Consider the following 26,564-nt stretch of genomic DNA (forward strand, 5'->3'; position numbering starts at 1 on the left):
AGCATGTAGACTTTATTGTGAATTAAGTATATATAGCAAATATAAAGCTCTTTATTGTCCATATGTGTAGGCAGCACACTGTAGGTTCTGGTTTCTTTAAAACTGTTGAATTTCAAATTCAGAATGATCAGATGTCTATATGGAATGCTGATGTATGTTCTGGTTCCAAATGTTCGAGGAAACAGATCAGATTATTAATGAAAACAGGATGTTCTGAATAGCACCTTGAAAGTGCCACGTGTGTTTGTGATTTAGACTGAGCCAGCGGGTGCTGTGTTACAGTACATGGCAGCACAGGGACCATTACCTCACACGTGTACCCACTTCTGGAGGAGCGTGTGGGAACAGGGAGTGACTGTCATCATCATGCTGACCACATTGACCGAGAGAGGACGGGTGGGTTCTGCACACACAAACCTAACAGATTCATTACAGAATTTGTGTAAAGACATATATAGAAAACAGCACTGCAAGCATTAACCTCACCACGTCTGAATCCATCAGTCCGGAAAACGTTGAACTGAACCTTTTTGGTCACTGTAGAACATATATGCACACAACCCACTCAGATACCCATCATGAACACAGCTTATTGTGACTGCTGTATTCTTAAGCTCTGCTTGACTGTTGCTTGGTAACCATGTGGTCTGAATTCTTTCCTAAGGGTGATTTGATATTGTGTGTGTGTGTGTGTGTGTGTGTGTGTGTGTGTGTGTGTGTGTGTCTTTGTGTGTGTCTGTGTGTGTGCGCGCTTTGCTTAATAAACTCTGCACCATTTAGACCAAATGCCACCAGTACTGGCCTCATCCACCTGAAGTGAAGGACTATGACTATCTTCAAGTGTGCTGCCATTCAGAAGAGTGTAACCTGGCATATGTCACCAGAGAGCTAACGCTCAAAAACACACAGGTATCTCACACACACATGTACTTGGAGTTGTGGAGTTATATGAAGGTAGGGCACCTAATTTCTTCAGCACTGTAGTTATGACTAAAAATCTGGATTCAGCAGTCCAAAACAGTACGTTCTGGTAGTAGTATGTGAAGATGCGCCACTGTAGAAAGAATCCAGGAGCTTTATGAATGAGAGACTGCTTTAACCACAGACGAGTTATTATATTTATATGGTAATTGGTTAGAGCCTGCAGCCACTGTTGCTCTCACTGGATCTGGTATGAAAACCACATTCTCCATGAAAATGATGAGATTTCTGTGTTCAGGTGTGTTTTATGAAAACGATGTTACTAAATTACTGAAAATAATAAATACATTCTGATGTCCATTCATATACTTTAACAAGTCTTTTTAAATAGGGGGAAGAGGGTCAAATTTGAGCAAGTAAGACAAATCACGATTAACTACACAAAATGAGCGTAAAGCGTAGAGTCTGAACAAAAATAAGCAGTGTATAGTAATAAACAGCTGATGTCAGTCCATCATGCCATTATATTTCATTGTTATTTCTACATTGTACCTTGTCTTGTTTTTCTGTTGCTTCATAAATAAAAAATATTTTTTGTAGATTACATACAGTATTTAAAACATAACATAATAGTCAGGTTATCCATAGTTCTTAAATATAGCACTACTGCTTTGCTTTGCTGGTTAATTTTGTCTGTTCTAACCTGTTCACAAAAACCTCAGAAAAATGAAATCATTTTTTCATCTGCCATCCAGAAAAGGCTTAATTTGTATATGTGTACACCTGTTTGTACACATTTACATTAGCATTTCTGTGCTTATGTGGGCATACAGGTCACATAATTTCACTGCCAACACCCTAGGACCACACACACACACACACACACACACACACACACACACACACACACTCACACCACTGCTGGAGAACAGAGACCCATCTGTTGTCTCGGTTGGTGGGAGTTAATCTCAGCACGGACAGCAGACGGAGGTTATATCACACGTTCATCGGCCATACACAGTGTGCGTTTGTGTATGTACGTGTGCTTGCACGCATGTGTGGAGATGAAAGGAAACAAAAGAGAAGTGGATTTGTGCACAAGGGAGCTAGGCTGTTCAAGATGCGCTGCTCTTTAAATTGATTTGTCACAGTAGATGAATTAGTCTTCCTCCTCTGACCTTGATGCAGCATTTATTCAGGAACTCACACTAAAGTGTGGCAAACACTACACAGTTTCACCCAGTTTTTTACTGTACTTGCACCCTCTGGCACATTTAAGCAGGAATAGTGAAATCCTTAGATCTAACATCCATCATGCTGCAGATTGCTCTCATTCTGTAGCTCTACTGTGTGAATGGGTGAAAGATGCTGTAAGCATCTTACTGTAAGCATCAACTGTAGCATCAACTGTAAGAAGTGTTACAGTTTTGTAACGGATAAGAGGTTGGCTTTGTTCACAACCAAAGGTATTGACAGTATAATTATAAAAGCCAATGTTCATTTATTTAATAACCAGTCAAAACTGCCATTAAGTACAAATTATTCATTTTCCAGCTTGAAGAAAATTCAGAAAACATAACAGAAAACTGCACAGAAGCCTCAACAACTAAATATATCAGCATTTTCAGACTATAGCTTGTCTACCATTTTCCTTTATTACACCTTCCATGCTTTTCGCAAGCCTTGTTTTCATCTACAGTTACAATTTTCTTCATCAGTCCAAAAAACCTTACTCTGGTGTATTTTTCTATCTTCTAGTGCTTTTTTTCATTTGTCCTTCCTTCTTAGAGTCTCTTTCCTTCTTTCCTTCATGGCAGCTACACATCCTTTCAGACCCATAGTGTTGAGTTGTCTTCTCACAGTGGAAGGATGAACAGAAACATTTCTGAATTTTTTCAGACCTAAAGCAAGAGTAGAGCTGAATTTTCTCCTCTCTCAAAGATGAATGCTTTAAGTACTGTTTAGCTAATCTTTAAACATTTGTTTAAATCCAGTTTTGTATATTCTTGTTTTTTCACTACTTTTTCTTTGACTTTTCCCTTCCATGTACACATTAATATTCTTAAAAACATCTCCTGAAAAATTAATAACTTAATGTTATTAATTATTAATGTTATCAATTAAATAAATGAAGGGCAATCTCTGACTTGTATCATACTTTTGCACAGTACTGTATCTCACCAAAATCAACCGAAAGCATGTTTACAATATAATACTTGTGTCTTGAAAATCCTGGGAAGCTGAATTACTGTACAAGGCAAAACAGTCCTAGATTTTGCTCATAAACCTTTTGGTTATTCAGGGGTTTTTTTTGTTTTTGTTTTTGTTTTTTTGGCCCTAAAGGGTTTTTTCCTCTTGTGCAAAGAATAAGCTTTAACTTATTCTCTGACCAAGTGACTGTCCAATATATGTGATTAGAGTCAGCTTAGGACAACTGAAGCACTCAGAGCCACATAAAAAATTCTTGGTTTAGAGTAAACTTTGTCTGCCAAAAAAGTAAAAGTAGAAGCATGTTTATGTCAGTATTACTTCATATCAAATAAAATACAGTGTAACACTAGCAACATCTCCAGTACTGGCACAGAGTACTTAGGAAAAGGTTAAAGGAAAATTTGGAGTGTTTTTTAGACTTTGCATATAAGTAATTAAGGCTTAAGGAAAGGTATTCAGATTGGTTTGATGTGAAATGCCTCATTCTAGAGAAACTTACAGAGTCATTTGTTTACAGCAGTTATTACGTGAGGTTATTATATGAAATAGTTACATATGCATATCTGATGTCTGCCATTATTTTACAATAATTTTGAGATGATTTTGGCCCTAAACTTTTTTTAAATCAGGTAGAGAGGGCCATGCAAGACTTGGATTACAACGGTTGTTCCCTGGTTTTGGAAAGTAAATAAAATGGCTGCAAACCAGCAACCCCTGGTTCTGACCACCACCACTGTAAATAAATACAAGTTGACACGTTTCTTTACAATGCACCATTTCTCATCCAACCACTCTTAACTATTTTACATCTTAATGTAGAAGGTCTAAAACAATCAATGGGATTCCTCTTTTTAAGGGAATTGGTCTAGATTTTCCTACGTAGAAGTAAAATTTGTTACTACCACCCTCACCCAGGAGTAATCAGTGGAAGCTTGGAATGTCACGTGATCACGTGCATATTTGTGTACCTGTTTTTATGTTCATGTTTTCCACTTCAGTGTCATTGCAGACTAGCAAGGAAACAGGAACATGCCCGGACATGTTTTCTTTCCTCTCAACACACGTTCACACACAAACAACCTTCTCCTTCTCTCTTTCTCTTAGCTGGGACAAAAGCGCTCCATCACCCATTTACAGTATGTTGCTTGGCCAGATCACGGGGTTCCAGAAGAGTCTTCAGACTTTCTGGACTTTGTCCAGACAGTGAGAAGCAAACGAAGGGATACAGAACCACTTATGGTCCACTGCAGGTACACACATATATAAAATGCATTATATGATTTGTAGATTTGTAGTTCAGTTCCCTTGGGCCAGTCCAAATGCATTGTTGCTTTGTAGTTCTACTGTGCTTAGTGTTCACACTGACCTATATGTCTTCAAGCCAAAAGATGAGGGTAAAAGTCTTATGGACAGAAATGTCACAAGTGATTGGACAGATTTTATGACATACATTTGGTGACTATAACTGCGAAAACCCAGGAGACTTTCTGAATCATGCTGTTTATCAGAGTTTGTATGTTTGTTATCTATATCTTTTGATATTCTAGAGCAAAAAGCCTTTGGCTGAGTGCTATGGTTTTCCCATGATGCAAAGCAGGGTGAAAACATCCAACTTTGAGTGTCTTTCTATTTTTATAGAAAGTTGAAAATTTGGAGCATTACAATATAATACAATTTCTGTGTGTAGCCTAAATATCATATTTTACAGTCCTTTGAACATCCTTCAGCCACTTTTTTAGTGACTATTTGTTTTTATTTTTTGTTTCATATTTCAAACAAACTGTACCAGAGTTTGTTTGGAAGCACACCAAGATAGATTTCCTCAGTCCACTTGTTTGGTGTACATCAGAGTTCAAATGGCAGCATTCACACTTATGCTAATGAATCACACTAACAGAGCAACCTAACATCATGCCTTAAGAGTGTAGCTCTGTGTGTGTATTTAAGGGCATATTCAAACTTGACAGGTTTGCTTTTGTTATATTAAATCTGTTTAATGTCTGTCTGTGATTGCTTTCTTAGTGTGGTTACAAAGGAACACTGGCGCTGTTTGTTTGAAATATGAATCCTAAACCTATGCGTGGGGTTTTAAATATTTAAAATAAAAATATAAAACACACATATGACCTCACACATCAGTTATATAATTTATTAATGCTTCAGGTTTTCCACTTTATCAAAGTAGGATTCCACTGGAGCCTATGTGTTATGACAGATTTTCGTCCAACTTCACGTTGCAGAAGGGGTTTATTGCTTTAGAATGACAGATAAAACAATGCATACATAAAACCTTTTTGAGCTCAGTTAAGCCAGAGTACAGCATGATTCAGAAGGTTTGTTGGTTATTATCCCAGTTATTGTCACCAAATCAAAGTCTGTCCAATAATAAGTGACTTTTTTCTCATACATATGACTTTAGTTTATCTTTTTTCATTCCGAGTCAAATATGAAAGCTCAGCAAACCAACACTAAAATGCTACAATGTATCATTTTCTGCCTGATCTGAACTACAAAACTCCTTAAGTAACTATGAACATTTCCTGCAGTGCTGGGATTGGGCGGACAGGTGTGCTGATCACCATGGAGACAGCCCTGATCCTGATGGAGAGTGCAAAGCCAGTGTATCCTCTTGAGATAGTCACTTCACTGAGGGAGCAAAGAGCCATGATGGTCCAAACCTCGGTACTGACACTCATACAAAAGGATTAGGCAGACACTGCTCTCATTCTCAGCGCACAAAAGTGTTGCGCAAGATTTACACATTCACGCTGCAGGCAGCACAGCAGGGCATTTTTCATTGTTGCTTTTCCCTGTGTATGTGTGTCTGTTCATTTTTCAGTGCCAATTCAGCTTTGTGTGTGAGGCCATCCTGCGCGTGTACCGAGAGAGATTCAAACCCAGCCAAACACCTAGCAGCTGACGAGAAGAGGACAGGAGGGGTGGATATGAATACAGAAATGGAGAGAGAAACACAAAAGGGGTAGTAGGGATAATAGAACATAAGCTGAGAGGGATTTAGCCAGTTTTTCTCCGCACTGATAGGAGTACAACCAAAGATTGAGTGAAAGAAACAGAAGGAAGGAAAAAAGACATGGAAATAAGTATATTAGTCAAAGACAGAGTGGAGAGAGCAAACAAGGTTCAGAAAATGGATAGACACTCTTCTCCTTTCAACTGTAGTGCCCTAGCTTTGATTTCCAGGTCACAGTATCACCTGGATCTGTCGCCTCACTGAGCTAGCATCGCTTCTTCCTTGTTGAAGGGGGAGGGTCGTTCAAATACAATTCATATTTGTATCATAGAGTGCCTGAATACAATGACAAGCACTAAGGAATTAATAAACAAATCTCTAGTATCTGTTTTGCCAGAGCAGACAACTTTTCCTCAGGCACTTTTGCTAACAGCAGTTCTAGTCAGAGATATGCAGTGGTACTAAATTGAGGGCTCTTTGAAGCACTTTTTTTTTATACAGCTGCACAGTCGTGCTGCCTAGAACCAGACACGACTGTAGCTCATCTGGATGACTTTGAGGATGTCACCGTCACTGGAACCAAAACTAGCAGCACCTTCACAACCGTGTGGATCAATGGAGGGGACATAAAGCACTTTGTCACTTTTAAGTATGATTCTTATTGCTCACATACAAATGCACAGTAGGCCTATGCATAAAGAGGGATAATACTAAAACAATCAACCATCACCTCTGCTAATAAAGTAAAGAAATTGTTGATACATGTGTTGTTGCTTCATTTGTGAAGGTTATAAATTCTATTATCTGGGCTGTGAAGCATTTTTGTAAATGCCCTTGACCAAGTACTGAGGGTTAAAACAACCATGCTGTGAGATTGAAGCACGCATAAATGCGATCGTGACTGTCGACTGGCCAGCAGGTGGCGCTGCTCGGCGCACTCTGACCCACAGAGCGCGAGAGTTAAAAAAAAAAAAAAAAAAAAGTTTGAGTGCTGCTGTGATTTGGCGCATGCGCGGAGCAGCCCGCCTGGCCAGTTCCTCTGGATTACTTTACCTGAAAGGTGCATCAGTTTCGGTCAGGAGAGAAAGGAAGGGAAAAATCCGGAGCAGCGAGCAGGGGGGCTCGCCCACCATCCCAGTCGCTCGGAAAAGTCGGGTTTCGATGACCGAGAGTTGGAGCCCCCATTTGTGGTGCTTAATCCTCTTTAGTGAAACAAAGATTACGGTACAGTGAAAGGTGGAGGGGAGAGGAAAAAGAAAAGGCTGCGAAAGGCTTCAAAAGCTTCCCCTGGTTTCAGGCAGGTGTACTGATTGTTTTTCTGATCACGAAACGACCGACTTAACCGGCCCTTGGAGGTCGGCGTTCTCGCTGACCGTGTAGAAGGACCTCCACGTTTGAGCTCCCGCGTCACTCCGTTCTTGTCTCCGCGGTTGGAGGCGGTTGTGGTGATAGTGGGGGCCAAGGGGAAAGAGAAAGGATGATGGGCTTCCTGCGCAGGACGTTTAGCCTTCGTTCTCGGAGGCGCTTTCGACCCTCGGATGAGCTGGACGGCAGCGGCGGGACACCGCAGCAGCAGCAGGTGGTCCACTCCTCCGCAGACGCCGCTGTGGTGGCCGGAGGAACTGTGGTGCACATCCCAGCCGCGGGCAACAGCAAGGCGGCCATCACCTGCAGGGTGCTGCTGCTCGACGGCTCCGATGTCAGCGTGGAGTTACCGGTGAGCAGCTGTGGTGGCGGGTTGGGGGGTACTTAGACAGATGAATGGAATAGAGGGTCAGGTATGGGTCAGAGTAGAAGATTAGAAAAAGAGTGAAAGTGACCGCACTGTCATGGTGTTCGCGTTCCCTCCTGGGTCGGTTTAGCTACGAAGTTTCAGTTTCTGTCTACGCGCTTGCTGTGGGTAACTAATATAGTCATATAGTGTGAGGATTCCTGAGGATAATGCTCAGGTGCGCAAATTAACAGACGATCTGGTGACACTTGGTTGATTCGAAATAGTGTGAGATTTGGGATTAAGACCAGGGTTAGGTGTTTAGACTGGAGTTAAAAGTTCAGTGGTACTTTTACGTATAGAGTTAAGACAGAGCACTATACGTTTGGGGCAGGATTAGGATTTGAAGCAATCTTAGGTTTTGGGTTGAGATTAAGATCTAGGTTAGAGTGATTATTAATCTTGGAGGTTAAAAGAAAGTGGAGGGTTAATTATACATACAGTTTCAGGTCTAATCATGTGCTACACAGATTGTGTGTCGTCTTTCTATCAAAATAAGGTCCAAGAAAATAAGAGCCCTGTCATTTGAACGTGGGGGCATATATGGTCACGCCCCTTCGGTGCCCAATGCCTCTGATTGGATGCTTCCAGAAAAGACGGTTAATGAGCGGCCCTTTTGTAAGAGACTAAGGCTTTTTCGAATTTTTGCTAATGAAATCATTACATTGTTAAGAGTATAGGCGGTGTTAAAGGGGCACGTCGGTCAAAATGAACAATTTAACCATCGTTACATCTGTTGTAAACATGTTTACTTGCATCTTAAAATTGTGTATAATAGTCTTGTGGGTTAGATTTTCTGTCCTAAAGAGTAGGAATACACTCACTGATGACGTCTCTTGAAGGTGGGAGGAACGTTTGAAAAATTCTAAGCACTATAGGATACATGAGGGTAGACTGTTTGAAGCATTAAAAAGCCTGATATGCACCAATCAGCCATAACACTAAAACCACCTAATTGTTTCTAGCCTCACTGGTCATTTTATCAGCTCCACTTACTATATAGGTGCAATTTGTAGTTCTACAATTACAGACTGCAGTCCATCTGTTTCTCTGCATACTTTGTTTGCCCCCTTTCACCCTGTTCTTCAATGATCATAGTTGGGTGGTGGATCATTCTCAGCACTGCACTGACGCCAACATGTTTTTTTTATATATATAAATAATAAAAAAAAAACTCAACAGAAACAGGTGGTCTACAGTCTGTAGTTGAATTACAGAACTACAAAGTGCACCTATATGGTAAGCAGAGCTAATAAAATGGACAATGAGTGTAGGAACAAGAACATGGGTTTTAAAGTTACGGTTGATCGGTGTGTAAGCTGAGTATCATGTATGTATTTATTGGTGTACCTGTCACTACATTAGTGGATTTCTTCATCAGAGTGGGTGGAGAGGATTCCTAATGATTGTATGATGTATTTAAGTAATGCATGTTATGTATTGTTAGAACAGTGATGAATGAAAATGCAAAAAGCATACAAACTAATGTGAATGACAAAATTAGAATTCAAAAACACAAATTCTGTCAAAACGATAAGGCAGAGGGGTGCAAAGCTGCTCTACAACATATTACATAACATGACACACAACAATTGCAAGTTTTAGGCCAAAATGCTCTGTTACTAGATTATTCAGCTGAAGGAAAATTGATGATAAGGCAAGCTTTCAAAACTAGTGTACTATCCAAGTAAGTGTTAATATGTGCCCGGGTGGGTTTCCCATGTGTCCATTGGTCCTGCCTGGGTCCTGTCCCAGGTTGACAGATGGTGCTTGTGTTTCTTTCCCAACAAACGCCCCAACCCATCACCTTTAGGCTCTGCAGGGGTGGAGGAAAATCTGTTTTAAAAAATAGTGCTGGGGTAGCTCAGATGAACGATGGGCATATTGGGTTTTTATAGCAGGAATTATTTGCCCAAGGAGGTCAATGAACGTGTAGCTAAACAAAAGTGTTTTACCTTTGAGCTTCACCTTATTGGAGTTGCACATGAGTTAATCTGCGAATCAGTTGCCCCAAGTCTTCAGTATGAACTGGGATTACTTGTGTCTAGCGTCTCAATTTTGTAGTTTTGGTGCAACTTTTTTTGCAATGTGGATCTTTTGCTTCTTGATTCTGTTGTATGATACTTCTTTATTCGTACATTTGCCACGATTGGCACAAAGGCAAAAGAATTAGACTTTTCACATGTTATATCCAAACACATGCGCATTCATTTAGTCAAATACACTGCTTAAAATGTAGTTTCTCACAAAATTGTGACTTAGAACACAGATACTGTTTTGTTTTGTGTAATGTTTTCTATGAGTGAGGTGTTGGTAAACTGTCTCATTTCAAATCAGGCCGTTCTGCATTATATTTGATGGTACATATGGAATATCTGAGACAGTTGCACCATAACTCTGAGAGTTCCATTTTACACTACTCGCCTCTTACAGAACACACTTCTCTAAACTAGTAGATTCAACAGTTGTCAGAGTTGTGAACAGACACTTGGTCCAGCAGGAGGACATAGATTTACCAAATGTTAGTAGAGGAATTAAAATCCAACTGCAGTTTGAGTATTCAGATGATTGATGTGCTCTTGAAGGGCTCCCTCTCTCACCCAGAGATGGAGGTGAGCTTAGTTGTTTGCACAGTTATTTCACTGTACGTAATATATATTTTTATATATATATATATATATATATATAAACAAACAAACAGCATATCTTTGCAGTTTCCTTGTGCTGTTACAGTTGTTTGTGCAGTTGTCTGTGGTTCTCATTTAATGCATTAATTGGAGGCTCTGTAAGACACTCAGATCCAGTGCTGGCAACAGTTGAAAAATGGGCCACTCTTCTCACTGATAGATGTCACATTGCCGTAACAATTTATCATATCAGTCATCTCACATTTAATAATTAATTGATTATATGTTCTGCATGCCTGAAATATTGACAGGCCTATAGTCAAGCATCACTAATAAAACCCTTGCCAAAACAACATAGTACTTGACAGCATCCAATTAGATAGGATCCAGGTGTGGAGAGGTCTACAGTATAAGAGAGTCGTTTTATTTACTGTTTAAAACCATCAGTGAACCTACACGTCATTCTAGTTTTGACGTTGTCACTTTTGGAATGAAACCTCCTATCACTGTGTCACTAGATACTTATTCATTCAGTATGGTCATTTTATGCGGTTACCTGTACTTCCTTGTACAGTCAGTATTGCATCTTTCATCTCAGGTTATAGATATTATTACAGATTGTTGCATTTCTATTTGTATATATGCCTGTAGATAGGATATTTTATATTTATTCTTCCTCTTATATTGTTTACACCCTTAACACTATTACTGTACTGTGTTGTGTCACTGCTACTCACTGCTAAATTTCCTTCTTCCTTCGGGATCAATGAAGTATCTGTCTATCTATCTAAAAAACATTCTTAACTTTTTTACATTTGAAGTTAACATAACAAGATCATTTTGGACTGTTTCTGATCCGTGAAATTTTAACTTGGGTAATCAAGTGAAAAACGATACAAGCTTTTGTTGTGAAAGCAGCAATATGTAATGTTGATAATGGTGTAATTGTGGTAAATCTGGAAAAAAATGTTTTCTTTGGGGATTTTTTTGCCTGACAGCACCCTGCATGTAGCATTGAATTAATTTAAGAAATATGTTTTAGATTAAAAAATGATCTCAAATTTATTTTCTGTAGCAAAACAATGTCTCAGACATCAGTGTATTCAGTGTATTTCATGTTATAACATTTTAAGAGACCACTTTTAGAGACATTACCTCCACACCTCCAATTGCGTCTTGGTAAGTTTCTTTAGAAACAGAGTATTTCACGTCAGACCTCTATGAATCATTTTGTTTACATGTTACACAACAGTAATCTGAAGTCATATAGAATCATGTGTGAAGATACAAAACTACTTTTTTATTTATTAAGAGTGAAAAATGAACAGAAACACTCATTTTGTAGGGGGGGACTCACTCTGCTCATAGACCACCAAGTTGGAACATTTTTTTATGTTTTCATGAGACCCCCTGATGTGTCTTCATGAATGAATTCTGCCCATATCAGCTTTTAAGCAAAAGGGGGGAGTGTTAATGTGTGTGCATACACGTGCAAGAACATGTCAGGGGTTGAAGGTCAAACAAGGCAGCGACCAGGCACAAAGCAGAGAATAATAGCCACTCCCCCAGGGTGTGTCCCAAATCCAGCCTCACGACACTGCCACTTGGGCTATTTTTACATCAGCCTACATATAGCATATGTAAGCCTCATGCAAATAGCTTTGGTGGCCCTTTGAATGCAAATGTGCAGTGTAGTGATAATTCCCAACAGTTTTTAGGCACTGTCTGGAACTGAACAGTTTTTCTGTAATGTTTTGAGACCACTTGATGCAATTCTCTATCTGTCGTTGGTGTAAACAGGCTCTTACGAAACGGTATACATTAGATTTGTGACTTCCATGTTGGTTCTTCTTTGTATCTCATCAATATCTTGATGGGCTGTTCAGGCCTGTCATAACAGGAAACTCCTGTCATCAGCATTACATCGCCAACTCACGCCTGCCCTCTACCTTGAGATCAACATGTCCCTCAACCAAGCGACATGGTGGGCATGATAATGAACATGGATCAATATTCAGCTGTATTGTCTGCTTTTTATTTATGTTTCTAATCCCTGCATATAGGTTTCTGTTGATTTTGGCTTATCATAAATAAAACCCTGTCTTCAGACTGAATAATAAGAGTAATCCCTGGCTTATCAGTGTGCCACTGAGTGAAGGGTAGCTCATATGTTTGTTCCTTAAGGAACCAGGATGCAGCTAGACAGACGTATTTTATTGATCCTCATGGAGGACATTTGAGAAGTTTTATTAGATCACTTTATGGGTTTATCGGCTTTATCAAAAGATGTCTTCAATTAAAAGGCAAACCAACAAAGAAAGATGAGTGTTAAAGTTCATGGAGAACTTGATCAAGTAGAATTTTGTTTCGGAGCACAACGTAGTGTAACTGTATAGTCAACGTGGAGATGATCTGAGCTAGGCTTTTACAAATACAGCTGAAACACTTCTTTTGCAAGAGCCAAGTTTGTATCATGAGGCAGCTCATGATTGATTGTGAGTAAAATGTGCTGCCAACAGTTGCTGTAAATATTATGAACTGCTGCTGTCAGAACAAAACCTCGTGTCATGAAAAAGGTACATTTACAAGAGAAGGGCAAAACTTTCTTAAAGCTATGCTATATTAATGCGTGATTCATTTCAAAGCCTCAGTAGTTTTAAAATTTCTACATAAGTCAGAATATTATTCATAATATTATTCAGAGAGATTTGACGTGAAATGGTGGAATGTAGAGCAACATGAGAGTCCAGTTTCTTTACAATGGTGGTGATGGGAACCAGGGTTTGTGTTGTCTACAATGCAATTCTAGCCATTTTATGCTGAAATGGACGTGACTGCTGTAGTGCCTTTTGCTAGTTGTTTATGGGAAGCTCCACAGGTGCATGCTGGAGCCAGGCTGATAAATATGCTCAGCTTCCCATGCTCATTTTTTAAAAATCTGTGCTTGTGTGTGTGTGTGGTGCAGAAACAATCGAAGGGACAGGACCTGTTTGATCAGATCATGTATCATCTGGACCTTGTAGAGGCTGATTATTTTGGGCTGCAGTTCATGGATCCAGAGCAGGTTATGGTGAGTGGCCTTTTATAAGTAAGTAAGTGTGTGTGTGTGTGTGTGTGTGTGTGTGTGTGTGTGTGTGTGTGTGTGTGTGTGTGTGTGTGTGTGTGTGTGTGTGTGTGTGTGTGTGAGGAAAAACAGCCTCTCCAGATCAATCAGAACAGCAGCATTAAATTTCCTCACTGCTCTCATACTAACAGTGTGTCTCTCTCCCTCCCTCCTCCCCTCTTCCCTTCAGCACTGGCTGGATTCAACCAAACCCATAAAGAAGCAGATGAGATGTAAGTAGTCAGTGTGCATGCATACACAGTTATTATTGTATGGTTGTGTCATAGCAGGTGGCTGATGACCTTGTGCTTGTTATCTCCTGTTGCTATGGCGATGTGTATTACAAGTGTCTGTAAGAGTATTTACTCAGTGGGTGTGGAAGGAGCCAATCCCAGCGCACCTCAGAAAGACACGCCCACAGCGGGTGACCAGCTTAAATGCCAGCGTGAAAAGTCAACCTCTTGACACGTAGAACACCATGTTGTCTTTTCATCCTAATGTTGCAATCAGCATGATTTGCTGCTGCTCAAGGTTTTTGCAGCATAATGATCATCGTTAACAGGCAAGAGAGTGTTCAGAGTGATTGCCACTTCTCCAATAACAAAGAGCAAGGTGCAGCAGACATACACCTTGGTCTCACGGAAGCCATCAACATTTCTTTGATCTGTTTGTCCTGGGCATCTTTTGGAATGAACAGTGCTCGGCCCCCCAGACCTTTGCATTTTTCACCATTGAATTATTGTAGTTACAGTTGTATGCCAAGGTTTGATGACATGTTTTACAGATTTTCCTAGGAAAAGTAAGTTAACACATCCTCTACATGGAGCTTAGATATTAAATATGCTATTTTTTCTGCTAATTTTAGTTTCTATTTATTCCTCAGTATGTTAAATACAGCAATTAAGTAGTACTTATACATTGCAATGTGCAGAGGTATGTTTACTGTAGAGAATTTATACTTCTCACTCAGAAAATCAAGAACATCTGAACAGAGGTTTTCAAGCTTTTTGTACACATGCAAAAAATACATGTCCAATTTATTAGAAACACTTTTTCTTCCAGTACCTCCACTTGCCTCGACCTACCTTAATCCACTGTGTATATATGTACAGTGGTTGTCTGTAGCCCATGTTTTGCTATACATAATTTGTTGGCCATCCTCTACTCCGTCCATCAATGGAAAGGGACCACCGTAGGACCATCACTGATATTATTTTGATGGTGGACCACCCTCAACATAGCAGTCATAGTGACTTTATAGTGGCATGGTAGTACTGCATGTGATGTTGGTATGAGCGTATCAATGATATTGCTGAGGTTTTTATACACATCAGTGTGACTGTTAAGCTGAGAGTGGACCACCATCCAAAACTATCCCATCAAAAGTGACTGGTCTGAAACTGAACATTGCTGAAGAACTAGAGGTAAAGGTCGGCTGACAAAGAATGTCATTTAAAAAATGGGCTTTCAGTCTTTATCGACACGTCAAAAAAGACTGAAGTCTTTAATAAAGTGATATATACATACAGAGCTGGCTAATTTGCACAGCTATACTTTTAAATCAGAGAACTAGACCATCATGTATTTCCAACTGCCTGACCTGCTCGTACAAATTGCAATGAATGCGTTTCCGGAACCCACTCCCGCAGTTTTTTTTTCATATATATTCTTACTTATTAATCCACATAATACTTCTTACAATGGTCTATTTTATACAGCACTTAGTGAGTCATACTGAAAGTGTCAGCAGACTGACGCCTGTCTCTATGACAACTTCGTATGACCTTGGTTGGATTTTTTCCCCCACTTTTTATCTTTTGATTGCCTCAGTCTCTGTACACGTGTCTCAATAGAACATATTATTTGACGGAAAGTGATTAGATGAAAATGTTATAACACATGAGTTGTCTTGAGTAGCCTTGAAAGTGTGGACTGTGTTAAACATTGTCTATGGTGGACCAGAATTAAACCCCATAAATAATTGTAGAACACACTGATGCAGTTCTTTCATAAATTTTCTTATGTGTTATATTTTCTCATCTATTCCACTTTTCATAATTCTTAGTTTAAGAAGTTCAGTTGCCTTGGCTACCACTAAAGCTCACTCTGTCTCCCTCCCTCCCCCCCACCCCTTCTCTGCCTCTTCGTTTATCATTCAGATGGCCCTCCATACAGGTTGTATTTCAGAGTGAGGTTTTATTCCTCTGAACCCAACAATCTTCATGAGGAGTTCACGAGGTAAAGATCATTGAAGAATTGATGTGATTTAATTGTGTAGCTGGAAACATTTGGGAAAGTATCCGTAAGGCAGGTTCAGGACAAGTTTTGACTCTTGATAGTACAGTTTTGAAATAGGGATGCATCAATGTCCGTATTGGTGTGTGGTACCCGGCCAATAACATGCTCATTTACTCACACTCATACTCAAAAAAAATGCACCAATACTGACATTTCGATATTAACGGTGACATAATTTGAGCGTCCACCATCACGCTAATGAACAAACACAGTGAAGGAGGCTGTGCTTGCACAGAGACGCATTACTGGCTCCATCACAGTTGTACTGAGATAGAGATCTGCATTGTCTGTAGAGGCTGCGTTTCACTTATAAATCGTAGGTTTTGTCTGTACCCGATGGTTTATTCAAATATAGAATGCAAGTCATCAAAGAACAAAATTTTCTAAAATCACAGTGTAAGTCTGGCTTTAGAAAACATTTAACTACAGCTCATCCTTGAAACGTGAGCTGCGAAGAGCAAAATTATAACTTACTTCATGTACAGCTGTACAGAAGAGCTTTGCCCGATCTTCTCCTCTGCAGCAATACTCAATCCAAGGCAACTAATGTAGCATAGCTAGCTAATGCAGTTCATTTAAAATCAGCTAGATTTTAAAGATGTAATTTTAGCATATATTACTCATTTACACTGACAGCTCATTAATTCTAAGTAGGTTATCCAGTATGGTATGGGATTAGGTAAGGGTGAACACCCTTTTTTTTTTTCTTCTTTTTTAAAAAAATGATTATTATTATTATTATTTTTTTTTTTATTTAAATGTACGCATACTTGGTCTGAAAAAACGCTATTGATGCATCCCTAATTTGAAATATATCAACTGCATAAGCTCAAAAATAGAAATAGACCATAGTTTGATAACACAGTCTCAAAGACTGGTTGTAGTCATCTGTGCTTGGAATGATATAGTCAACTAAACCACAAGCATAGTCTTTGTGATTTGACGTTTGTAATGTAATCTTTGGATTTACTGTGTTCCTCATAGGTACCTTTTTGTGCTGCAGCTCAGACAAGACATTCTGTCCGGCAAGTAAGAAATCACACGCACAACGAACAATAACATACACAAAGAGGGGCATTCACAAACTGCTGCTTTCTGAGATTTCTTCTCATTCTCTCTCCCACACTATCTTCCTATAGTTTCTTGACATAGATTTGGCCACTTGCATTGGTAAAATATTTTTGTTTTCTGAAAGTTTTGAGGGTTTTCTTCAATACAGAGAGCCTTCTACACAGCTATAATACAATCATACATCAAATATAATATATATATATATATATATATATATATATATATATATATATATATATATATATATATATATATATCTATATATATATATATAATTTTTTTTTTTTCTCCCCCCAAAAGTGTAATTCAGTCTATGGCAGTAGCATAGTGAGGTACTTGGCTATGGCCATAACAGATTTGGAGATTCCAAAGTTGTGCTGGAAGTGTGATATGGCAAAAGTTGCTGCATGAGTTACTCCAGGAGCTCACTTTCACATGTATGTTTTGTGTGTGCCTGTGTGTGTGTATATATAAATATACACATCTAATATAATAAGTGGCGCTGATAAAATGGACAATGAGCATAGAAACAAGGCGGTGGTCATAATGTAATCCCTGATTGGTGTCAGCGTCATTATCATCTTCATCATCATCAGTAGCCACTTGGTCCAGATAGGGTTGCCCTAGCAGTTGGGAGAGCAGAGAATCCCAGATGACACTGTCCCCCGCAACTACCTCCAGCTCATTGCCGGGGACCCCATCTGGGGCAAGTCCTTTGCTCTTACCCGGAGTGGGCATGCCATTCTTTTCTGGGCTAGGACCATGGACTCAGAGAACTGTTTCACAGTCGGCTGCAAACCGTTCCCATGACCGCTGGAGGCATCCATGTGTTCCAGCCAAAAACATCATCTGCAAATAGCAGAGACGCCACCCTCTGTTCTCCACACATAATGACCTGCTGATCAGCTACACCTTGACACCCTGTCCATGAATATCACGAATAGGATTGGAGATAGGGCACAACCTTGGCAAAGTTCAGTGCTAACACTGAAAGAGCCTGACTTAATGCAGAGAATACGAACATAGCTTTCACTCCAGGAGAACGGAGATCGAATAGCCCAGAGTAGTAGCCCCGGCACCCCATAACTCCGTAGGACCTCCCACAAGATATCTCTGGGAATATGGTCGTAAGCCATCTCCAAGTCCACAAAACATATGTAGACTGGGTTGGCAAACTCCCATGCCCCTCAACAATCTATGAGGGGGTGAAAATGTGGTACATTTCTCCATGGCTGGGATGGAATCCGCATTGTTTCTCCTCAGTCTGAGGTTCAGCTATCAGTTGAAGTCTCCTTTCCACCACCTTGGCATAGACTGATGGGTGTATATACTCTATATTTTTGGTTTGTTAAGGAACTTTTCATTAGATGGATCATTTAAAGAACTATTATTGTAAATGAGATATTTGAGTGTGAAAAACCTTTTTAAAGTTCAAAGACCCCCAAAAATATACAGGTTCAATTCTAGTTAAAGGTTTTTGTAGAATAGCGGATCCCATCCGAGAACCATTTAGGAACTTTTTAGGAATTTTTATGGTAAATCCATTTTGTCTAGAATACAGTTTTCATTGCTGTGATGGCCTACACAATGCCTGAATCTCAACATTGGTGAGCATATTTGGGATGTGATGGAAAGTTTGCAACAGCTCCGTAACATAATTTTCTGTATGGTAGAATGTTCCTGCGTGATGCGTCCAGCATCTTGTACAATACATACTAATCTGTTCTGAAGCCAAAGAACACACCCACCAGTTATCACAGCCATGAATTACAAGTTATTTATTTTCTGAAGAGATTGTGAGATGATCGACTTGCACTAGGAAGGGGAAAGGCTAAGAGGGGTGGTGGTGAGGGGTTAGAACAGAGAAAATAGGTCCCCTGACAAACAAGACCAAAAAAAAATCTCACCATCAGTTAAACAATACTTTTTTATCTTTAAGAGAGATTCAAGCTTCATTCTTGCTTCAGAGCAAATTACAGGTATTTCTGCCCATCCTTTCACTGTGCGAAGACAACTGGATGGTATAGTCGGAAAGGATGGTAATAACTGTGAAGAATCTGGCACTGGGAGAAAAGAAACAAATGAAAAGGAATAACATTTCCAAACCAAACACTAAAGCTGCTGGTGTTCTCAGAACAACAGACCGGCCCTCTCAGAGCCCAGACCTCAGCACCCTCTGAATGTGTTGGGATTGCTTAGATCATGAAAAAGAGAAAATGCATCCAGCTTCTAAGAGAGGTGTAAAATATCCCTGTGATTTCTTTGAAACTTTAAGCAAGTCAAAAATGAAAGAAATACATGCTAAATACGGTTATTTACTTTTATTTTAAATATTTTTTCCTTTTCTTTTTTTTTGGCCTGTCACAGAAAAAAAACTGTTCCCCTGAGAACACACTGAAGAAGCCCAATTGTTTCTTCTTTTGTTTTAGAGTGCACACACTCTCGCACACATACGCCCCCAAGGCCTTGCTTTCTGCTGGAGTCCAGTATAATCTCTGTTTCAGTGTCTAATGTGGGTCTGCTCCCCAGGGGGCTGCTCTGCTCTTTTAATAAAAGAAACTGATGAAAACCAACGCATAGCTTCTAATTTAAGATCATCGACACACTTTCCCACACAGGGGCTTACACTTTCTTGCTCTCTTTCTTACACACACTCTTTCTCTCTCAGCATTGTCAAGTAACAGTGTTTCTCTTCTGCTTGCACTCATTCACTCAGTCATAGACACACAGAAAACAAACACTGGGTTTTTCTCATACATTCAAAGAAAGGTGTATTTACTTTGGTCTTTGTCTGAAAGTCCACATGAATAAAGTCAGTGCCCCCATGTTCATAAGGTCTACAGATGATTCATAAAGTCTATGGGTGATTTCATGACTGGGGTGCTATTTGGGACCCACTGATGTTGCATTTATTAATATGTATGTTATTCTATATATAAAATACACATGTATGTAGGTAGAGAGAGAGAGATTTAGTTTACATTGGTAGTGTCCTTCACAACAACATATGTGCATGTTTTAGATAAAAGAAATATCAATAAATCCTTTTTACAGATTTTAGAATACAGCATTTTTGCATGCAGTGTACTGTATCTACATTTTACATTGAAATGTAACCATTAAAATATTTCAGAAGTCTTATACCTGCAATATTCACATATTAATTCACTTATTCAGCAGAAATTTGCATCATCCAAATTTCTTAAAGATCAAGGATCATCATATTGATGAAGAAAAGTATTTATTTTTCTTTATTCATTAATTATGATGTGATATTCACAAGGTCATTTTGTTCAACAATGGTCAACCTTGAAATTATATATGGAAAGTAAATAAATGTTAAATAGATCATTATAATATAATTTCTATCCCATGGATGCTAGTTAAGCATTTTTTGTATATTTGTTCGTTTTATTGCCAGCAAAGAAACCTAGGAAAAAATTTGATTGAGTGCTGAAAAATGCTGTCACAGATGCTAAATTGCACCCCAATCATGTACTCATTCTTGTGATCTAGCATAAGAACAAGTTTATAAGCTGATTTAATGCATCAATAAGCCTTTCCTTTTCCCTGAGCAGGTTAAAGTGTCCATATGATGTATCTGTGGAGCTTGGGGCTTATTGCCTACAGAGTGAGTTTTTATATATGTGTTTATGTGTGTGTATGTGTGTGGGTATTCTCTGTTTGTAATCTCTGTTTGTGTAATTGTGTATTTACATAGTGCATAGTATTTTCTGAACTGTCAATCATTGTGTTCTCTCTCTCCCTCTTTTTCCTCATGTGTTTGTGTAGGTGAACTGGGTGACTGTGACCCATTGGAACACTCTCCGTTGTTAGTGTCAGAGTTTCGTTTTTCCACCAAGCAGACGGAGTTTATGGAGGCAGATATTTACCGCAAGTGGGCAGAGTGCAGGTAAGCTAAAATATGCAGGAGTTATTGTTATCAGCTGCTACATCGTTGGAGCCGCAGGGAGCTGGACGGTGTCTTTACGATGTGTGTAGCTCTCTCTGGCTGTGTGCATGTTTGTCTGTGTGTGTGTGGGAGTCCCTGGCACTGATTAAAGCTTTGCAGAGTCATTCTCACTGCGTCAGATTAGAACACTCATTGACCAGTGATAATCCTACAGACACACACACAGACTGAAAGATTATCCCACATTTTCTGTGTTGTTTTGATTCAAACTCTGACGGCTGATTTGATTACATGTATAACTGAGTTAGGCCATCTGTGCAAAAGAAGAGACAACTAAGCCGAGAAGAATCGGCACAAGTATTTGTGTGTGTGTGTGTGTGTGTGTGTGTGTGTGTGTGTGTGCTGTTAGAAGGGCAGAAATTTGCCAGACTGACTTGTTGAAAAGGTGGCTTTCTATACAGTGCCCTTAGAGCAGCACTTTTTAAATATATAATCTATAGCAAACTGCTGTTGTTTGGCTGTATAGGTTGCATGGCTGTATGCTTGATTTTATGCAGCGCATCTGTAGCAATGGGAATGGCTGTAATACAGTAATGTGCAAAAGTCAGAGGCCACCCGTTTGGTTTAACATTTCCAGTCAAAACAGCCATCAAGTGCAAAATGTTGTCAATTTTCAGCCTCACAAAAAAAACATTAGAGACAATTACACAAAAGCCTCCAACACTAAGTGCAATATTACTTCTGTCAGTTTTTACGTAAGAACAGGAAAGTCAAATGAAAACTGGTGAAGTAACGAAGTTCAAAAATAATTATTGTCCTTTGAGTTGCCCTATGCCTCTTTTTGCTTATTTTACTAACTCCTTAAATGGCCAGGGCCTGAAATATAATTACACACCTCTTTACTTTATTAATCGCTCAACAAGTTTGAAGTCCCTGTAGTTACTTTTTTTAGATTTGAAGGCATTAAAACAAATGATTGCACTTTGCATTTTGTCACTGGACAGGGATGCAGTCTCACTTCCTGCTCTAAAATTGGGTTTGGCTAAAATAAGGCTTTGTGTATGAGCTAAAAAGATATCTTTTTTGTTATTTAAAAAAAACATATGATGAATCTGAATATTCACTTTAAAAGAAAACAAAAAGGTCTTTACAAACAATGTAGGAATTAAGAGTTTGGGACAGCCACCTCCCAAGTTAGTATCCTATGAATTATGATTTTGTATGTATTTAGTTATAACCATCTCAGTTAATAACATAGGTTTAAACAGACATGCTCCTTTTAAATGTCGGAGGGGTTTTTTTTTTCACTGTGTGACTACAGTTTGAACCAGTTCAGCAGAATTGTCCATAATGTATGAAAAAAGTACTAAATAATTCTAAAACAAAAGATTGCATTGTGTAGGGCTGTTACACAATACAGTATTGCTTAAACCATCAGCTACACCAAGAAATGCCATGCTATTCTGCAGAGCACTTAACATCCTTTGATTGACAAACAGAGGTTGAAAAACACCTTTTGAGTTTTAAATACCAGAGTTCATCTTTTATGCAACTACAAGGAATTGCCTGAAGTGTTGAACAGACCTGAGATGACGCTTACAAAACACTCATTCTCTCAAAGAAAGTTCATTTCTGGGAATAAATTGCTCTTTGTTCTTTTGTGTTTCTGCTGATGTTTTTCTCAGGGGAATGAGTCCGTCGCAGGCTGAGCTGAATTTTCTGAATAAGTGTAAGTGGCTTGAGATGTATGGAGTGGACATGCATTTTGTGAAGGTGAGAACATTGAGCATAGACTTTTGCATATGACTGTATGTTAAGGACTATAAAAGTTTGAGCACCCTTGGTTAAATTATGTTTTGTTGGAAATAAGTACACATTCTCTACAGAGAACACATGCACATTTTAATATCTACTGTATACTATTTATTTATTTGTAACAAAGAAAAAAGGTAAAACAAAGTGAGGCCTTGTGTTATTTAAGCAATAGTGCATGAGAGGGAGTGTGTTATCACGAAATAATATCACAGCTGTGATTTGGTTGCAGGCACAAGCTGAAGCAGAGAGTAAGAAATTAATGAACTGGGCAATGAGCGTGGCATTTAATATGTTTTAATGTTAGCAATTCCTTCCACGAAATTATAACAAGCAGCTTGTTGCTACGTCAGAGTAACGAACTCCACTCACTCGCTGCACAGCCAGAAGTTTGTTTTCTGGCTCCTTACACTAAATTCCCAAACTCTCATCGCCACTGAGCAGCTTTTTTTTTTTTTGGTGGCAGTTTTATGGCTCAGTCCGATTTGGTCAGACTCTGAAGATCAGACTACACGTTTGGTGAATGGTATTGGGTTCATTTCTGGCTGATTTCAGGTTGTTCAGGTTTTGTTCCGTCACCGCTGCTGACTGAAAAGTTGCTCAGTGGTGATGACAGTTTGGGAGTTTATTGTAGTCTCATTTTCTGTTTGTGCACAAAGTAAGAAGTAAAAACATTTAAATGGCTTGAGCATTTCCTACAGCTGTCAAACTTGTTGCTTAGCAACGGCGTCTTGGCGGAATGATACAGTGTTTGTGGAAAACCCGTGATGTTATGGCAAAACATTGGCACGGCTAGAACGCTTCTCAACCAATCAGCTTGTGTGGCCCGAACTGTTGTATAATACAATACATAAATAGAATTGTTATTTTCGCTTAGAAATCAATTAAACGTAATTTGACTGGGGTTTTCAGACTTTTACATATGATGATACTTTCTCTATACACAAATTTATTCATTGTTTGTTATGTGGTATTTATTTAATTACACAAATTATATGGAAGTTATAATGTTGTCTATATGAAACTCAGGGAAATTGGGTTGCCTCTTTGACACCTGCTACATGCAACTATATCTTCAATAATGGGCTTCTTTTATCTTTCTTACCTTCTTTTTCTTTTTTAAAGTTGAACCTTTATCTATCTATAAGTGACACACTGTGTCTTGCATGGCTGTAATGGGAATATGTGAATGGTTTTAAGGGTGCCTATTATGCTATTAGCAGTCATCAGTTCACAGTGGAATTGTGTGTGTGCACGTGTGTCACATGTGTCGCACACATGCTTTGTGTGTTTCCAGGGTCGTGATGGAGGGGAGTATGCTCTGGGTCTAACTCCAACTGGAATTCTAGTGTTTGAAAGATCCAGCAAAATTGGCCTTTTTTTTTGGTAAGGGACTGTGTGTTTTTTGGGTTTTTTTTTTTTCTCCTGCCTGTGTATTTTTGCCTTTTCACCAAAAAAAAAAATCAATGCTCTGTTTTATTTTTATGTATGTGTTTTTGTGCAAAAAAGGCCCAAAATCACACGGCTTGACTTCAAGAAAAACAGACTGACACTTGTTGTGGTAGAAGATGATGAAAAGGTATGTATGTATGTATGTATGTATTTCTCTCTTTGTGGTGTACTTCCATTGGAATTCTGTATTACTATAGCTGAATGCCCATTTGGATGAATTTTCATGGTTGGGCTTTATCAAATCAACAGCATTACCAGCAATCTGGTAATATGTGACAGGAAACTAGTCCATCTGTAGCTCCCAGATCAAGCATTAAAGTGATTGAAGGCCCTGGGAAATTTCCTGACATTTAATTTTATTGTTTCTTGAAAAATACATGCCCATTTTGAATTTCATGCCAACAACACATTCCAAAAAAGTTGGGACAGGGGCGTGTTTCATGCATATTTCAGTGTCTTTTCTTTTAACAACACTCAGTTAGAGTTTTGAAACTGAAATGTTTTCCCATTCTTGTTTTGATACAGGATTTCTGCTGCTCCACAGTTCGGTGTCTCCTTTGTCATATTTTTCATTTCATAATGCATCAAATGTTATCAGTGGGTGACAGGTTTGGACTGCAGGCAGGTCACTTTAGCACCCGGACTATTTTAATACAGAGCAATGCTGTTGTAATACATGCAGAATGTAGTTTGACATTGTCTTGCTGAAATAAGCAAGGCCTTCTTTGAGAAAAACTGGATGGCAGCATATGCTGCCAAAACATGCATATATCTTTCAGCATTAATGGCCCTTCCACAGATTTGCAGGTCACCACTGCCATGTGCACGAATCCACACCTATAGCATCATAGATGCTGGTTTTTGAACTGTGCACTGTTAACAAGCTGAGTGGTCTTTAGCTAGATAACACACTGTCCATGATTTTCCAAAAAGGATTTCAAACGTTGATTTGTCAGACCACAGGACAGCTTTTCACTTTAGTCCATCTTAAATGAGCTCAGGCCCAGAAAAGGGGCAGCATTTCTGGATCCTGTTTATATATGGTTTCATTTTTGAGTTTGAGTTTTAACTTTTGTGGAAGTTATGATTAACATTTCAGAAGTGTTCCTGTGCCCATGCAGTGATTTCCACTATGCAGTTTTTAGCGCAGTGCCGTCTGAGGGCCCAAAGATCATGGCCTGCAAATGTAAATTATGTAGACCCAGAGTTTTCACATTACATGCACTTGGGTAATCAGATAAACACGTTGATCAGATTACTGACAAAATCTGAGTTTCTGCAGTTATTGCATTATTAAAAGCATGTAAACACACTCAATGTTTGTAATGTATGGATCCAGACATCAAGTCAATCAGTTTGCAATTTCAAGTCAGCTGCTAGTTTGTAGTAGAATATTTCTCCAGCTTTCACTGCAGGTGGACTGAGCAGATTTCACACAGCAGTATTAGTCTGAACTCACTTACACACCAAAAGTGAGATATTCTGTCACTAGACAGCATGTCTGAGAAAAATAAATCCTCCTACAACTCACCCATCAATAGTCCAGGTGTGAAAAGTAAACTAAAATGTAAAATTTACATAGGGCTGTTTGAGTCCCAAATATTTTGGGCTTTTTTCAGAATTGACCTTATTGAATGGAAGAGATTCATGTGCATAAAAACGTAAATAAGTCTGGTCCAGTTTTAGCTTTGTCTAAAATTCTGAAAATATTGCAGTCATTCACACTTTATTACCAGCTGGTTTACAGCTTGTTTCATACACCAGGCTGTGACCGCAGTGACGTCTGATGCAGCTGGTCAAATCACACGACTTCTCAGGCAGTACGAGAAGAAGTGATGCATTCGGTCTGGTGTCTGTGTCAGGCTAAGGGTAGCCCTAAAAACCCAGCCATTCTTTTACAACCCCAATTCCAATGAAGTTGGGACGTTGTGTAAAACATAAATAAAAATGGAATACGATGATTTGCAAATCCCTTTCAACCTATATTCAATTGAATACACTACAAAGACAAGATATTTAATTATTTAATTTAATAAACTTTATTTATATTGGGCAAAGAATGTTGGAGATGGAGCTGCCGGGTAGAAGGAGAAGAGGTAGACCTCAGAGAAGGTTTATGGATGTAGTGAAGGTGGACATGGAGATGGTTGGTGTGAAAGTAGAGGAGGCAATGGATGGGGCAAGATGGAGGCAGATGATCCGCTGTGGCGACCCCTAAAGGGAGCAGCCGAAAGAAGAAGACTAATTTAATAAACTTTATTGGTTTTTGCAAATATTCACTCATTTTGAATTTGATGCCGGCAACATGTTCCAAAGAAGTTGGGACAGGGGAAATAAAAGACTGGGAAAGTTGAGGAATGCTCTAAAAACACCTGTTTGGAACATTCCACAGGTGAACAAGTTAATTGGAAACA

The 26,564-nt window shown here is 39.0% G+C and overlaps 2 protein-coding genes across 7 annotated transcripts in view; both read left to right on the forward strand.

Moving 5' to 3' along the window:
• The window catches only part of ptpn3 (protein tyrosine phosphatase non-receptor type 3), a 41,913-nt gene extending 35,049 nt beyond the window's left edge, over positions 1–6,864 (forward strand). For both annotated transcript variants that reach the window (XM_037533980.1, XM_037533979.1), the window contains exons 22-26: positions 256–396; positions 781–909; positions 4,237–4,382; positions 5,679–5,814; positions 5,972–6,864. In XM_037533980.1, coding sequence (XP_037389877.1) covers positions 256–396; positions 781–909; positions 4,237–4,382; positions 5,679–5,814; positions 5,972–6,052 — 633 coding nt within the window. In that variant the 3' untranslated portion in view covers positions 6,053–6,864. The remainder of the gene's footprint in view (positions 1–255; positions 397–780; positions 910–4,236; positions 4,383–5,678; positions 5,815–5,971) is intronic.
• A 253-nt stretch (positions 6,865–7,117) lies between these two features.
• The window catches only part of epb41l4b (erythrocyte membrane protein band 4.1 like 4B), a 38,941-nt gene continuing 19,494 nt past the window's right edge, over positions 7,118–26,564 (forward strand). For 3 of the 5 annotated variants that reach the window (XM_017723844.2, XM_037533982.1, XM_037533983.1), the window contains exons 1-10: positions 7,118–7,820; positions 13,467–13,571; positions 13,795–13,837; positions 15,764–15,842; positions 16,887–16,931; positions 20,552–20,604; positions 20,766–20,886; positions 22,572–22,659; positions 23,996–24,084; positions 24,208–24,277. In XM_017723844.2, coding sequence (XP_017579333.2) covers positions 7,581–7,820; positions 13,467–13,571; positions 13,795–13,837; positions 15,764–15,842; positions 16,887–16,931; positions 20,552–20,604; positions 20,766–20,886; positions 22,572–22,659; positions 23,996–24,084; positions 24,208–24,277 — 933 coding nt within the window. In that variant the 5' untranslated portion in view covers positions 7,118–7,580. The remainder of the gene's footprint in view (positions 7,821–13,466; positions 13,572–13,794; positions 13,838–15,763; positions 15,843–16,886; positions 16,932–20,551; positions 20,605–20,765; positions 20,887–22,571; positions 22,660–23,995; positions 24,085–24,207; positions 24,278–26,564) is intronic. The other 2 variants (XM_017723842.2, XM_017723843.2) reach the window with 1 other exon arrangement.

This window comes from Pygocentrus nattereri, chromosome 24 (assembly GCF_015220715.1).
Source record: "Pygocentrus nattereri isolate fPygNat1 chromosome 24, fPygNat1.pri, whole genome shotgun sequence".
In the NCBI taxonomy this organism is placed as follows: Eukaryota; Metazoa; Chordata; class Actinopteri; order Characiformes; family Serrasalmidae; genus Pygocentrus; species Pygocentrus nattereri.